At 38.7% G+C, this 17,538-nt stretch overlaps 1 protein-coding gene across 2 annotated transcripts in view; it reads left to right on the forward strand.

Annotated features, from left to right (window-relative positions):
- LOC135733466 (receptor tyrosine-protein kinase erbB-4) overlaps positions 1–17,538 on the forward strand; it is a 457,412-nt gene that overhangs the window by 384,698 nt on the left and 55,176 nt on the right. For both annotated transcript variants that reach the window (XM_065252090.2, XM_065252091.2), the window contains exons 17-20: positions 7,500–7,632; positions 11,669–11,791; positions 12,107–12,205; positions 15,351–15,536. In XM_065252090.2, coding sequence (XP_065108162.1) covers positions 7,500–7,632; positions 11,669–11,791; positions 12,107–12,205; positions 15,351–15,536 — 541 coding nt within the window. The remainder of the gene's footprint in view (positions 1–7,499; positions 7,633–11,668; positions 11,792–12,106; positions 12,206–15,350; positions 15,537–17,538) is intronic.

Genomic DNA, 17,538 nt, shown 5'->3' on the forward strand with positions numbered 1-17,538 from the left:
CTGTCTCGCCTGCCCTCCCTCAAGCCATCATTTATTCATGGCATCTATTTTGGTGTTGCGCCCAACGTCCAGCACTAGATTCTAGTCACACTGGCATCGATAGAGAAGCACTGTGTCTAGAGATACTTGTCCACACACAATTCTGTAGTACTATTCTTGGAGCACACATACATCCTTTATGAAAATTAAACATGGTTACATGGTTACTACACTTTTACCACAATAAAAAAACATGGTTAATTATTGTAAGGGGTACACTACACACACAATAACAGACACGGTAATGTCATAATGCACATGTGGGGTCAATGGCATAGATCAAGATGACAGTAAAATGTGTTTAATTTGAGCTTTTAAGATTTTGTAAAGCAAAATAATTTTTTAAAAAAGCAGAAAAATTATACTTTATGCATATTTTAGATTTTATTTCTAGGTTAATTATTAAATGTTAACATATACAAATTATCAATATGCATGTTGCTCGAAATGTCTTGCCTTCATTGAGGCTTGGTGGGACAATTTCAAATCATGCTGAGACAACAGGCCTCATCAGATTTTAAACAAACATATGGGGACGGTTTCCCGGACAGGGCTTATGCTAAAATGCATTTTAGTGCTGCCTTAATTTTAAAAAACCCTGCTTGACATACCTTATATCAGTAAAGTTGTTTTGTCTCAAGATGCACACCTGTAATGTTTTATTTTGTAAGGTTTGCATGCAAAGTCTATTCAGATGTCCTAATATAACTAAGGCCTTTTCCTGGATTAATTTAAACCCTGTCTGTGAAACTGCCCCTTAAAGTCCATGCCTGCTAAAATGCATGCTGTCAGTACAACAAAATAGGGTCACACTAAATACTAAACAATTTCAACTAAGTTTAAAAAAAAGGATGCAAAAAAATACATTAAAATATACCCACAATCATCTTCGCTTACTCATTGTTTTAGCCCCAGCTGACTTTCAACATAAAACCTTTCTGCCTTTCAACTCAAGAACAGCAGATAGGGGTGGGGGTGTTGGAGAAGGAGTGTTATATAATGACCAAGCCACAGTTCTGTGATTAATGTGCTGCTGTGAGGCTTGTATGTATGTGTGTGTGTGTGTGTGTGTGTGTGTGTGTGTGAGAGAGAGAGAGAGAGAGAGAGAGAGAGAGAGACCGCTTGCATTTGCTTTGCGGCATATTTGATAAATTGATATCACTTTCCTTTGGTCTCCTGGGAGAACAGGAACAACATACCATTAAGTGTTCAGAGCAAATGCATTTGCCGTTTCAAATCTACCATAGTGTTAGACACATAGTCCTTGCAGCTAGGAAGTCAAAACTAAAAATCACAAGCCTTATTCTTAACCAATCACAGACTGTCGGATACCTACTAGGGTAATAATATAAAGTGCTCACAAGCTTCATTCTGGTTAGCAGGGTTCACATGAATTTGGGGAGTTCCCTCTCCTGCTGCTATAATGGTTGGATAAGGCACTCCTCACTGAATTTAGGCACCTGAAGGGTTTAAAGTAGTACATCAAAATTAGTACATCAAGATATAACATAAGTAAATATATGACATACAGTATGTATACAATCATTTTACATAATATGGGACCCAGTCTGTGAAAACCCAGCTACAGTCTATTTTTGTGATTTACTCTTTTTTTTACATGCAGTAAAATCATCCTACATAATGTAAAAAACATTCTCTGGAAAATAGCCTATCTTTAATATCAACTAAGTAAGCCATGTAAAAGATTAAACTCAATATAAAATCAAACTTTGATGTTCCAAATTTCAGATCATGAGACTTTTGCATGGATTTTACACACATTTAAATGACCCCATTCCAAAATGTCTGCAATACAGAGCAGAATTTGTTTTAGCACAAAGAAATCTCATTTTAAAAGTTTTCACTCAGAATTAAAACATTCACATTATTTGTGTAGGAGATGCTTTAACGGTACATTCATATGGGACAAAAGCGGTAACGCTTCTCATTTACTTTTAATGCGTGACGTCATGCATTGCCGAACTTATTTGTGGATCCATCAAAGTCGCATCACTGCTGTTGCAGTTGACCATTCAAGTGCCAACATGTGCGTCAGCCAATCAGATCGCCTTATGCAAATAACCTAGTGCGAGCCAGCCAATTACGTTTATACAAGATCGGAGTATGTGTTGCGGCCACTGTGATTGGCTGTTGGCCACGCTTCAGACAAGCCTTCCGTCAAGCGTTAACACTTTCGCCCCGTGTTTATGTTCACTGAATTGTGGATCGGTCAACATCGCGTAACTGCCGTGCTCGCAACAAAAGTTGAACATTTCTCAACTTTTCAAGTGCCAACACTTGCATCAGCCAATCAGATCGCCTTAACCTAGTGCGAGCCAGCCAGTTACGTTCATGCCTGATCGGAGCATGTGCTGCGGCCACTGTCAAGCGTTAACGCTTTCGCCCCGTGTTAGTGTACAGTGAATTGTGGATCCGTCAACGTTGCGTTACTGCCGTTGCTCACGGCAGAAGTTGAACATTTCTTAACTTTTCAAGTGCAAACACGTGCGTCAGCCAATCAGTTCACCCTATGCAAGTAACCTAGTGCGAGCCAGCCAATTACGTTTATGCAAAATTGGAGCATGTGTTGCGGCCACTGTGATTGGCTGTTGGCCACGCTTCAGATAGGCCTTCCGTCAAGCGTTGACGCTTCCGGCCCATGTCAATGTACAGTGAATTGTGGATCCGTCAATGTCGCGTCACTGCCTTTGCCCACGGCAGAAGTTGAAAATTTTTCCACTTTTCAAGTGCAAATGCGTGCGTCAGCCAATCAGTTCACCCTATGCAAGTAACCTAGTGTGAGCCAGCCAATTACGTCTATGCAAAATTGGAGCATGTGTTGCGGACACTGTGATTGACTGTTGTCCATGCCTCAGACAAGTCTTCTGTCAAACATTGACGTTTTCGGCCCATGTCAATGTACAATGAATTGTGTATCTGTCAACGTTGCGTCACTGCTGTTGCTCCTGGCATAAATTGAACAATTTTCAACTTTTCAAGTGCAAACGCGTGCGTCAGCCAATCAGATCGCCTTATGCAAGTAACCTAGTCTAAGCCAGCCAATTACGTTTATTCAAGATCGGAGCATGTGTTGCTGCCACTGTGATTGGCTGTTGGCCACGCTTCAGATAAGCCTTCCGTCAAGCGTTGACGCTTTCGGCCCATGTCAATGTACAGTGAATTGTGGATCCGTCAATGTCGCGTCACTGCCGTTGCTCACGGCAGAAGTTGAACATTTCTCAACTTTTCAAGTGCCAATGCTTGCGTCAGCCAATCAGATCGCCTTATGCAAGTAACCTAGTGTGAGCCAGCCAATTACGTCTATGCAAAATTGGAGCATGTGTTGCGGCCACTGTGATTGACTGTTGTCCATGCCTCAGACAAGTCTTCTGTGAAACGTTGATGCTTTCGGCCCATGTCAATGTACAGTGAATTGTGGATCTGTCAACGTTGCGTCACTGCCGTTGCTCACAGCAGAAGTTGAACATTTCTCAACTTTTCAAGTGCCAATGCTTGCGTCAGCCAATCAGATCGCCTTATGCAAGTAACCTAGTGTGAGCCAGCCAATTACGTTTATGCAAAATCAGAGCATGTGTTGCGGACACTGTGATTAACTGTTGTCCATGCCTCAGACAAGTCTTCTGTCAAACATTGACGCTTTTGGCCCATGTCAATGTACAATGAATTGTGTATCTGTCAACGTTGCGTCACTGCTGTTGCTCCTGGCATAAATTGAACAATTTTCAACTTTTCAAGTGCAAACGCGTGCGTCAGCCAATCAGATTGCCTTATGCAAGTAACCTAGTCCAAGCCAGCCAATTACGTTTATTCAAGATCAGAGCATATGTTGCTGCCACTGTGATTGGCTGTTGGCTAAGCTTTAATTATGCATGCAAATGCGTCAGACCTGAAACGCAGGGTTGTGCAACAATATTTCCCATTATGCATGCAAATGCGTCAGACCTGAAACGCAGGGTTGTGCAACAATATTTTGCATTTCGCTGTGTACCAAAGTTCAAGTCTGGTGAACTCTGACCTGCCAATTCGTATCACGTGGAGATATGTGACCAGTAGAAAACCAGTACATCACGGCATGACCTTTCTATCTACTGAAAAGCACAAATGGACGAACGCAAAGACCTTATATTGACGAACCGTTCCTCGCCCATATTCGCACTAACATTTGAAACATATTCACATGCTCAAAGTCTAGAGTATTTAACATTTGTCTTTAAAAAAATCCAAATATTACTGAGCAACTTATTGCACAAATATACTGATCAAAATCATTTGATAAGATGACAGTTTTCATAGATTGTTGTAGATAGAGAATACAAGCCATGTATTCGCACAACATTTTTCTTGTCCTAATAGTCTGCTGTAGAGTAAGAGTGTGTGCTGGTTGTTTGGACAGACTATCACAGTACAGACTGCTAGAAGTAACCCTGAAGAAAAAGAGCAGTAACCCTGGAGACTAAAAACACTCAGGGGAGAGATGAGGATCTGTTGAGGTGAAGCAGATGATTGGCAACACTTTAAACAGCCTGCAGATTCACATACTGTAGTAAGGCTTATTAGATGCCATTCGATTTGTAGAAAAATAATGGAGCAATATAAAATAATGTACATGTAACATACCCATCAAAACAGGTGCATGCTTTTATCAAGTGCAACAACATCCATCCACATACTCGAAAGCACAAAGCATGCCATCAGAAATGTTTCAAACCCTGTAATGTATATTTGTACGTGTACTGTATCTCTTCAGAGCGTCTCTTGCTTACTTGCAGAAGACATGGCAGGTTACACAAAACAAGATGTCAGACACCCTGTGCCGCGTCTCCTGCAATATACGGCAACGCCACACTACACTACGCGCTGACAGCAATGCAGCATCAACATAATTGCCTGCTCATTGTCAGTGCGACGGTAGCTTCCTCGTGCACGTGGGATCTATACTTATTGCGGCCCATACGCTTTTGTATTCTGACTGCAGATCAATATCAAATTAACGGGGGAGATTCTCATCTGGCCCGGAGATAATTTAGCAGTCTATCACTCATCATGTCCGGGCAATGCTTCACGCTTTATTGGGTGGGATTTCATTTTCATTCCATAAACTTGCAGTTTCAAGTTTACACAGGAGGAAAGACCAAACAATAACAGATGCAGGGTCCATTGCATAATTTCTGTCTTCCCCTGCTCCCCTATAATTTGATCTTTAGTCTTTGCTCCATAAAACTGCTGATTAACATCATAAGATCTCAGTGATGTACTGTATGGTTTCAGCTGAGATTTAAGATTTGTTTTTCTATTACAAATTATAATAGCAGCACATCAATTTATATAAAATGCCATTCATAATTTTTACAGTACAGCATTTGTCTTTTTTTTTTGCTTTATTGACAACATTCACCCGAGCTGACATGGACTGCACAAGCTTGAGCAAAATAAAATTTCATCTCAGCATGAATGACTCACTTAAAATTAAAAACGTAGGATGTGTTTAATTGAAAGAGAGAAAATCTGACATTTATACAAAGCAAGTTAACATGCATGGTCAATGTCACAAAATTTTTTATTTGACCTAGACTTACTGTATAACCTCCGCATATTTTATATTCATTTTATGTTTAAAGGGGACAGAGAATGAAAAACCATTTTTACCTTGTCTTTGTTAAATAATGGTAGTCAACCTGCATTCACGAACATACAAAAAGTGCTAAACATGCTAAACATCTCAGTCTCATAGAAATTCCTCTTTTAGAAATGTCAGCCAGAAAACGGCCCAATCTGAAAAACTGATGCTTATGACAACACAGGCATCTCACTGCACCTCCACTTTAAAATAATTGGCTACATTTTTTGAGTGGCAGCAAAGTCAGCCAATCAGTAATGAGATTGCAAGTTAAGCCAGTAGGGGGAGCCAAATAGGTGCAAAACCACTTGTTTAAAATCCCCCACCCTAATAGAGCTATCTGAGAGAGGTTTTTAGGAAGCTTCTAAGGCATTACAGACCCAAACAAAAAAAATTGTCTACATGTCACATCACAGAACAAGGATAAATACCCCGTTCAATCATTCTATGTCACCTTTAAGTATTGTATTGATTAAAATTTTTCAAAATCCTAAAGCGTTTGAATTTTTCATGAACATTACTTGGTTACAAAGTGTAGACCAGTTTAACAAGAACACAAATGTAAAACAATGTATTCTGTTTGGGTGCCCCTTATATCATTTAGCGCCGTTTTCCTGATTCGCCAGCTAATCTGTCTGTTGTAATTGGCCTGAATACCACTGAGTCAGCCGGAAATGTGATGCTCCTAACCATGTTTGAAAGATTCGCTCACAATGCAGTGCTAACAGGAGTTAACTTACAGGCTGTGAGTCCAAGTGGGAGGAATTATAATAATGTCGGTCTTGTCCACATCAAAAGGGCCAGGAAGTAAACTGTTGCCTACAATCCGTGTGTTTGTTGTAGTCCAATAAAAGAGATTTACGTTGGAAATGATAACTTGCGTCATTTTTTACTTTGGGGTAGCTACCTTTTGCATATCGCTAACATGTACTAATACACACTAAAGGAAATATAAAATCGTGAATCAAATAGCTTTCCTATTTGTTTCGAAAGGGAGGGTGGTTGCAATTTGCAACCTCACTGCTGGATGCTGCTAAAATCTACACACTACACCTTTAAATAAAAGCGGTTACTAAACAATACAAGTAGTAAAACAAACAAAAAATGTATCAATGCACCTTTTATAAGGGAAAATCACTCAAATTTCCTTAAAATTTTGAAGTTTCACTTAAAAAAAATAAATCAGTGATACACAGAATCGCTGGGTGCAGCGGTCATAGCTGTGTGTAAATAAAACACAGCTATTATCCAATCAATGACTGGAATTAACCCTTTCATAACAGTAATAAACTGGTCCTATGTGGTAAATAAATGTTAAGAGACTTATATGACAGTCAGAACATTGTATTCAGAATGAATAATAGGACAGTTTGTGCTGTGTTTTTTTTTGCAGGCAGTGCTGACTTTATTTCTGCCTTCTTCCATGCTAACTGAATTAGGCCTTTCATTAATGCTGAGGGAACATGTTTACATGAAATTTATACTGAAAGGCTGAAAGTACGGCTCAGAGATGACTGATGTAAGATGACATTAGTTGGACAGACTCACTCTAGACATATCCTTTTAAATATCTCCTCGCTGAGAGAAACAATTTGTGCGGGTTTCTGCTCATTTATGAAATACTGCCCGTAGTTTTAAACAAGTAAAAATGCTTTCGTCATGCATTTTTATAGTTTAATTTAAAAGTCAGTGACAAAAGTAGCAGCAATACTGTTATAATTATACATAAAGACTTTATATTCCTGTATATGGTACTATTCCACATTAATTTCCAATTATGTTTAGATTATAATGTTAATTATCTGTCCTCTATTTGACTCAGGACTCCTCTCATTGCGGCTGGAGTTATCGGTGGACTCTTTTTGGTGATCATCGTGGGCTTGAGCATTGCAGTATCAATGAGAAGGAGGAGCATCAAGAAGAAGAGAGCCCTACGACGCTTTCTGGAGACTGAGGTTAGACATCTATATTTAAAATACTTTATGAAGAGCATACTCTCCAATTCAACAAGGCCTGAAAACCTCTGGAAATCGAGAGCCAATTAGAGACAGCAGATGATGAAAGAGAGACATTAGAAGTGGAGTGTGACCTGTGGTCCTCACTGGGTCTCGTGTCAAGTTTAGAGAAGAAGTACTTACTAGTAAGAGATGAGTGAGATGATTTCCTGATTTAATTTTACTTAAATATTTCTCAATTGAAAACAGAATCCCCTGCTGGTTATTCATGCATGTTTTATTGCATGCATGTTTATTTTATACCACTTAAGTGTCAGTGTTTGTCATAGCCCTCATAAAATTGGTCTTAACACTGAAAAGTAAACATCACTGTGTTATTTATTGCATTTAATGCATCATTATGCAATAATTAGATATCCATTAAAGCAATAAGCTACAGGAAACCATGCAGTATGGGGTTTTTAATCACGCCCACAAATGGATTTGAGAGGGTTATTGCTATGATAAAGACATCAATGTTCAATAAAACTACTACTACTACTACTACTACTCAGTGTAACAGTAAATTAAAGCACTACTACTATTATAATTTACTTTTTTTACAAACCTTTAACCTTTCAATCTCTCCAATCTTTTAATCCATCATTTTCATTTATTTATTCTTTGTTTCTGTCTTTCTAAAATCACAAGGTTATTTCATATCACAATGTAGGTGGTGGATTTTTAGGAATGCAGGTTGAGTATAGATTCAGAGATTCTGACCCCTCCTCCTCACATGTGCATATCCGTATAACCTGAGGCTCTGAATAGAGAAAATAATATCACCCAGATATCTGGAGCAGGCCCACACATGTTTCCTAGAAGAAACTGTATACTGTTTGTGTGAAAATGGACATCATACATGCCAACAACCAAACATTGTCTAAAACTGTGTGTACAGTATTCTCCAACAGCCAGATCATTAAGAGTTAAATAACCCTTCGTTGTCCCAAAAACAGAATGTGTAACTAATAAGTCAAGTTACACTGGATTTAATTTAGCATTAATGTTATTAAAGTCACTTAACATGTTTAATGTAGCACATACTGTACAAAATGATGTGATCGGAAAGTCTTGACCAGAGTTTTACCATTAATTTATCACTGACATGTACAGTGACTTGCTGATTGAATATTTAAGACCAAAAAGAAAAATGCAATGTTTTGACTGAAATATGTACACAGTACATAAGAAACCCCACAGACACAGATTCTTTAACTACTTCTTAACCAATTTTAAGGTGTTCAAAGCAAAAACCATAAAAGCCCCCTTTAAGGTGCTCTAAGCAAATTCAAGCGTTTTAGACCATAAAACATTTTTTGTTACATACAGCAAACATCTCCTCACTATCTGCTTGCTGCCTGTCCGCTGATCAAACTGTAAAAAAACGTGATGTACAGCCCAGGCTCCACAAACTGCAATAAAAACACAGTGGTCAAACCTACCAACACAAAACATAACAAAGTGTCCCAGCCAATAAACGACAAGAAGGATTTGGGGGTGGGGGTTGGGCGCGTTCATGAAAGCACGGATGGGAGGGGGAGGAGTTAGCTACGCTCCGTTTGTTTGAAAACAGTTCAAACATCAACAAAAAGTGACGTCACACAGATTCGCTTAGAGCGCCTTTAAGGGGATAGTTCCCCCAAAAATGAGAATTACCCCATGATTTATTCACCCTTAAGCCATCCTCGATGCATATGATTAACTTTTATCTGCTTCGAATTTGATTTAAAGCTCTTAAAAGTCCATCCATACTTCACAGAAGTAATCCACATGGTTTCAGGGGGCTAATAAAGGCCTTCGGGGGAAAATCGATGCAATTTTGTAAGAAAAATATCAAAATTTCAAACCTTACAAACCTCAAATCAGAAGCACCATATACTACCATTTAAAAAAATCTTATGTTTTTTGAAAAAAGTCACACTTTTTTTCATAGTTTGGCTGGTCCTGCGACTTATAGTCAGGTGTGACTTATATGTCAAAATGAATTCAAAGTGACTAACATTAACCAAAAGAAAACATTACCGTCTACAGCCACAAGAGGGCACTATATGTTGCTTCTGTAGCCTGCCCGTGAAAATTTTTTATCTGATACATTAACTTAAAGACAACAGAGAAAGACTAAACAAACAAAATCCCCCAAAATAATAATAATTATTTTCTGAATAAATGTGACTTATAGTCCAGTGCGACTTATATATGTTTATTTTCCTATTTTTTGACTGATATTTTCGACTTATACTCCGGAGCAACTTATAGTACGAAAAATATGGTACATTTTCTAATATGTGACCTTAAACCACAAAACCAGTCATAAGGGTCGATTTTTTTATATTGAGATTTATACATTATTTAATTTTGTTTGTTAGGATAGGACAATATTTGGCTGAGATACAACTATTTAAAAATCTGGAATTTGAGGGTGCAAAAAATCTAAATATTTAGAAAATCGCCTTTAAAGTTGTCCAAATGAAGTTCTTAGCAACACATATTACAAATCATAAATACATTTTTGACACATGATACATTATTTACAAAATATCTTCATGGAAATTTGAATCTTACCTAACCTATAAAAAAGGCACTTTTAAATGTGTTTCTAGCAGAAAATGAGTCGCCAGTGTGTGTGCAGAAAAGTCCTATTATTATTCAAATCCATCTATTCCTCTTTGTGTAATCTCCTTTAAACCGCAACAGTCACACAAAACATGCTGTTGGGGATTCCCTATCAATGTGATGTCACATTGATTACGCCCCAACCATAATTGCCCATACACCGCCTTATGAACTCATACTTCAAGCTTCTGCCAGAGACACGCTTTGATGTAGTCCAAAGCACACGTGTAAACGCTCTACCCCCTACTTTGCATACGGGGAGGGGAACATAAGTTTTCTTTGCATTTAAAAAACACACACACAAATAGCGCGTTTTTCATTGCAGCCACACATGACCATGTTCAACATCATATAATGAAAGATCTGTGGTGTATTTTGAGCTGAAATTTACAGACACATTCAGAGACACCTAGGTTAGGGGCCCTTTAATGTCCTTATGTTTTTTGGCATTTAAAAAAAATTGTAATTTTGACCCATATAATGTATTGTTGGCTATTGCTACAAATATACACATGCTACTTATGACTGGTTTTGTGGTCACATATAACTCTTATTGTGTTCTTCTGGAAAAAGACAATCACATACATTGAGGATGGCTTGAGGGAGAGTAAATCATGGGGCAATTTTCATTTTTGGCTGAACTATCCCTTTTAGTCCCCCTCGGGTGCACGCACCCCTGGTGTAAAGCATGTCCATACATCTGTTTTTTACTAGAATTGGGCATTTCTGTCTGAATTCAATTTAAGTTAAGTGTGAGCTACACGATTTCTGCTCAGACTTTTCAGCACCTCCGGGGGAGATCAGGACCATGGACAGTTCCTGATGTGTATCTTGGCAGTAGTGCCTCCTTTCTGAAAGCCTCTCCCCTTCTCCCCTCCACCTTCCTGTGTCCAGACTCCTGATTTACAATTCCATTTAAATGAAGAACTGCTATTGTTTTTTAATCCGGTGGCTATGATGAGCCAGGGGATGACAAAAAGGGTCGATAGAACGACTGATTTACGCTCTCGCTTTCTCTCCTGTTCTTTTCCTCACTCCCCATTTCTCTCCTACACGCTCTCTTCATATTTTTATCAGGGTAACCTTCTCTATTTCCCTGTCATTGTTTCAGTGTCTTCTGTCTTCGTTTTTTCTTATCTTTGTTCCTTTCTTGCATTTCAATGGTCATCGCCAGGGGTTTTTATTCATTGATTGGACTCTCTTACTTTGACATGTAAAAAAAATAAGAGCACAGAAAGATAAAATAAATTAGAGGGAAATCATAAACTGTGCTGTATGCACTGCAGTTTATTTGAGTTAGGCCGAACATTAATCGATTGTCCAGATTGAATGTCCCAGATTTATAACTTCACTTACGAAGTCTCACTTCTTTTCGGTTCAGCTGGTGGAGCCCCTGACACCCAGTGGTGCCGCCCCTAACCAGGCCCAACTGCGTATTCTGAAGGAGACGGAGTTGAAAAGGGTGAAGATTCTGGGAGCCGGAGCTTTTGGCACCGTTTACAAGGTAATGACCTCAAATTGGTTGAGTAAACTGAACAAGGTTGCTTATGAATGGAGGATTTTTACAAACCTCAAGTAATGAGCTTTTGTGCGTCAGTCTTGTGTTACATAATTGTTGGATAAGAGGTACTTCTGTTTTTCACAAGTGGTTTATATACTGTATGAGAAACTTCTTACTTCTGCCATAAATGTTGGCCATAAGCACCCATCCAGAACCCGCAATGCAATGGCAAGCACCACACATCTTTTCTTCAGAAATGTGAAAATCTAGTTTATCCAAAATTCAAATCTTCAAAAAATCCCTTCTTTGTGATTTCAGGGCATTTGGGTACCCGAGGGCGAGACTGTGAAGATTCCCGTGGCCATCAAGATCTTAAATGAGGCGACAGGCCCCAAAGCTAACGTGGAGTTTATGGATGTGAGTGTCACTGTCGGGCCTGCAGCTCTTTTTGTTGTGTTTTTCAGGCTTCACCCATATTTTCAGAATATTCAGCTCTTTCATACTTCAAAAGGAAAAATGTATGTAAACTTCATCTTTTCAGATGATGCAAGGACTATGAAACACGTACCAAAGGGCCTTTTACACCCATGTTGAGTTCAGTCTACAACGTCTTATTTTTATATGTAAGTCGCGTGTTTGCTGGGGTTGTAGATGGCCGGCTTTGAAGTTAGTTCTTTATCTGTCTTCAGCAAGTGTGACTTATTTTCAGGGGGTCTCTGCGCGACAACCCCTGTGTATGGCTGCAATGAATAGATGTTTCCCCACAATTATTTTATTGGTTATGGATCGCCCTTTCTTAGAAGGTTTTGTAGTTCCTCTCATAATGCGTTTAAACTGCAGACGCGCATGCAGGCGGATCAGATGTGTTTACTGTATGCCAGACCCTGCTGCTGATTGGATAAGCAGCATAAATGCATGCAATCATATCGGCAGCTGGAGAAAAGCAGGAGCGTGAATGCTCATTATGTAACTGTCAAGTGTGTGATTTTATGTAGTGCCCAGATAACGGGATTGTGCGTGTGTGTGTTTGTGAATGTGTGTAGCTGGCTGTTTTTGTTTTTTAAATGTTCAAACATCATAAGAGATTCCCTTCGAGGCCAGAAATCTTATTAATGGCTAAGGCATCTTTTATTGCGGTAATATAACCTTATGGCCCGAAGTTTGGATATTATTTCAACATTATCCCCTCAGCTGTTTATGAAAATTATATATATATATTTTTTTTTACATTCTCTGTTTCTTCCTTGTATTGTTCCCTGATAACTTTATACTCCAGGCTATCCTTTGTTTTTACCGTAAGTTAAATATGTTGGATATAAACTGGAATTATTCCTACAGGATCGGTTCAATTAGAATGGAAATCATGAACAGGCTGTTTTAGTGAGATGACTCACAAACATTTCATCTGTTTGTTTAGATTATTTGATTTACTAGAGTACTGATTGGTGCCACTCTTGAATAATCATATGGGGTGACCTGGACCCTCTCTGAATTAAGAAGAGAACCCCTCACCCCCACCAATTAAAAAGCAAAAAAGTCTTAACAATTCTGTTTCTGTGATTAAGGGAAAATATTGAAATTACTTTTATTTTGTCCTAATGAACATCTATTTCCATAAAATTGATTGCAAAAGATTAATTTGTGGAATGTGAATCCAAAAAATATTTGCATCGGGACTAAGGAGTAAGTATTGCAGCTCTAGCCCACCTAACCATTTAATATTCATTTTGATGCACAATAAAATATTTAAAGTTTTTAGTATTTAATATTAGTTTAGCTGAATAGTTTGCTTATTTAGTCATCTTCTTAAATAAAGAAGTCACTTTATTTAGGGTTCATAAGAGATAATATGCCAGTGCCTTAAAGGGACACTCCACTTTAAAAAAAAAAAATGCTCATTTTCCAGCTGCCCTAGAGTTAAACATTTGATTCTTACTGTTTTGTAATCCATTCAGCTGATCTCCGGGTCTGGTGGTACCACTTTTAGCATAGCTTAGCACAATCCATTGAATCTGATTAGACCATTAGCATCGCACCTAAAAAATAATCATAGAGTTTCGATATTTTTTCTATTCAAAACTTGACTCTAACTTCTGTAGTTACATCATGTACTAAGACCGACGGAAAATTAAATGTTGCAATTTTTTTAGGCAGATATGGCTAGGAACTCTACTCTCATTCTGGCGTAATATTAAAGGACTTTGCTGCAGTGGCTGAAGGAGGTGCAATGATATTATACAGTGCCAGAAAATAGTCCCCTGCTATTGAAAGATAATAAGGGGACTATTTTCGGCTACAGCGTAATATCATTGCGCCTCCTTCAGCCATGTTACGGCAGCAAAGTCATTGATTATAACACCAAATCGCAACGTTTAATTTTCACGGACTAGTACATGATGTAACTACAGAAGAGTCAAGTTTTGAATAGGAAAAATATCGAAACACTTTGATTCTTTTTGAGCGCATTGCTAAATGGTCTAACCAGATTCAATGGATTGTGCTAAGCTATGCTAAAAATGCTAGCGCCAGACTCTGAGATCAGCTGAATGGATTCCAAAACTGTAAAAATCAAATGTTTAACTCTAGGGGAGCTGGAAAATGAGCCTATTTTCAAAAAAAGTGAAGTGTCCCTTTTAATCAGAAGAAAACTCTAAGACTCATCATTGCAATATCTGAGTATGGGGTATTTTTCACTTCTTAATCTCAGGGGGACCCTGTGTGTTTGTGTGTTTACAAGCATGCTAAGTGCTTTAGCAGAGACTAAATCATCAATAAATTAGCTGTGCTGAATGTGTTCTGAATGGTAATATGTTCATATCTATTTTGTAATTTGAATATCCTTTAATTTTTTTCCTATGTAATTCACTATTATGCAATCTAACTGTAACATATACCCCCGGTTTCACAGACAAGGCTTAAGGCTAGTTCTAGACTAAAACACGTTTGAGCTGTCTCAACTGAAAATAACTTGGACTGACAGATCTTAAAGAGCACCTATTGTTCGATTAATGTTTTACATTTCCTTTGGTAACGATATGCAAAAGGTAGCTACCCCAAAGTAAACGATGATGCGAGTTATCGTCTCCAACGTAAATCTCTTTTCTTGGACGACAACAAACACATGGATTGTAGGCAACTGTTTACTTCCTGGGATTGGTGATGTAGACAAGACCGACATTATTATAATTTCTCCCACTTCGGACTCACAGCCTGTAAGTAAACTTCTGTTAGCAATCGAATCTTTCAAACATGGTAAGTAGCGTCACGTTTCCGGCTGACATCAGAGGTATTCAGGGCAATCACAACGTACAGATTAGCTGGCCAATCAGGGACACAGTGCTTTTCAAATCCGTGCTTTTCCTTGAGAGAGTGAAATCTTACAAAAATGTACAGTGTGTGGAAAATAATGTGTTTTTTAACCAAAAACCACGCAAACACATTTTACCAAATACACAGGCTATAATATCGTATTATATGACAGGCTACACAAACTCATAGTGCAGCATTCCAGTATACAGTAGTGTGTGATTTTCTGTGATCTAAGTCCCTGTTATTCCCCCAGGAGGCTCTGATCATGGCCAGTATGGAGCATTCTCACCTTGTACGACTGTTGGGGGTTTGCCTGAGCCCCACCATCCAGCTGGTCACTCAGCTCATGCCCCACGGCTGTCTGCTGGACTACGTGCATGAGCACAAGGACAACATTGGCTCCCAATTACTGCTCAACTGGTGTGTTCAAATCGCCAAGGTAAGACTCGACATATCCTGCCTGGACAGAGGAGATTTAGGAAATAAATGTAAATCCCAAAAGGGGCGACCTATGATCCTGATATGAGTTATAGAACTGGCCCTCGGCATCATACAACAGCAAAAGGTTTTTTAGTTATTGATGCCATTGTATAAATATCCTGTTTTCAAAAAAATGTTGGGTCAGAAACGACAAACCCAGCCGTTAACTCAGAATTTGGGCACTAAAGGGTTAAGGACATGCCTTGTATACATTTTTCTTGTTAAGGATGCACCGCTCTTGTAGCACAGTTGGAAGACCATTGCATTAGCAGCACAAATCTCATGGGTTCGAACCATAGGGATAACACAAACAAATTAAAATGTATAGATTGAGTTGCTTTGAATGAAAGCGTTTTCTCAAATGCAAGAGTGGTGGTGCTTTGATAGCGAAATATACACATTTCAGACAGTTTGCCAAAAGCATTATACATTTCTTTACATGTAAAATTAGTTTTTACGTGGAACTGAGTGAATGTTTAAAGTAAATATTAGGGTGTATTTTATGTCTGCCGTTTCAACTGGCATTAAAATATTGATCAGGACTTTGCTCAGTCTTTCTTCTTACCAGCCTTAGAGAGGTTCATTTTACCAGATTTCTTTGATATCAGACCCCCGACCATGTTTGCTGTCTGTAGAGTTCTGTTTATCTTCCACCCACACCAGTGGTGCTTATATTTCCTCTTCTCAGTTTCTCTCAGACTCGCACGCGTAGTTGCACATGCAGTTGATCTCAGAGTAACGGCACCTCAAAGGCTTCTGGGATAGATCAGCAGCTCGGCACGTACACCTTCTCTGATCTGAACTTCACATTGTAGCCGATTTACTTTCTGTCACTCGAGAACCAAATCTCTGACACCTCTGAAATGCACAGCTGTCTGTCTAAAAGAAAATGATTTCTTTTTTCGCAGTGGCAGAACCGACATTAAAGGAAATTTTGTTTACAAAACATTCTTAAAAGGAGAATGATGAGCTTAACCTTGAATATAAACGTACATGTTACATACAGAAGTTACATAACAGCTTGTTGATAGTTGACATGTTTTTTTTAGCAGCGACTGTACTTTGTACTGCATTGTTCTGTAACATACTTATCCTATTTATACATACATATATCCTAAATTATGTTCATGTTCCAAACTGCAGAAGCTAAAACAACTGGTGGTGAGCCTTTGCACCTGAAACTTAAAGGAATAATTTAACATTGTACCCAAAAATGAATACTCAAGAACTCCTGTGTGTACATGACTTACTTCATACACCCAAACAAAGTTTAGGCCCTATTTTAACTATCTAAAGCGCACAGTCTAAAAGGGTCTGTTCGGATCCATTTTTGGTAATTTAACAATGGAAAAATATGTGGTGCTCCTAGCGCACAGTCTAAAAGGGTTGTTCCTATTCTCGTAAGGAGTAAGGGGTGTGTTTTGGGCGTAACGTGCAATAAACCAATGAGAGTCTTGTCTCTCATCCCCTTTAAAAGCCAGTTGCGCTCGTGCCATGCTGATTCCCTATTAAGATGGCGTAATTTGTAAACTGAAAAATTAAGCAGGGGAGGAAGACCACCATCTTAAGATTGGTGTAAAAAAAATTATTTATGTTGACATTTTTATTTTTTGTAAAAAAAAAAACTTTGGTTCCCTTTCAGTCGGTCACTACGACGTCACGTCGTGACCGACGAATTGGGAACTCGCTTAGAGAGACCAATCTGCTTCGAATACTACTAAAACGCCAATGAACTTGGCATTGAGATATTTGCATAATGCTGGCGCCGCCCCGCCAGGTGCGTATATAAGCAGCAGGTGCAAATAAGGAAATTAGCTTTTTATCGCTTCGAAAGCAGGCAGTATCTGCTACTGAGAAGCTACTCTACTCTGGTGGGATTCGATTGCTGAAGTTGGTTGGACTAGCAGTACCACAGCGGACGCTTCGCTTAATTCCACGACTCTACATCTTTATTTTGTTTT

This window comes from Paramisgurnus dabryanus, chromosome 15, assembly GCF_030506205.2.
Source record: "Paramisgurnus dabryanus chromosome 15, PD_genome_1.1, whole genome shotgun sequence".
In the NCBI taxonomy this organism is placed as follows: Eukaryota; Metazoa; Chordata; class Actinopteri; order Cypriniformes; family Cobitidae; genus Paramisgurnus; species Paramisgurnus dabryanus.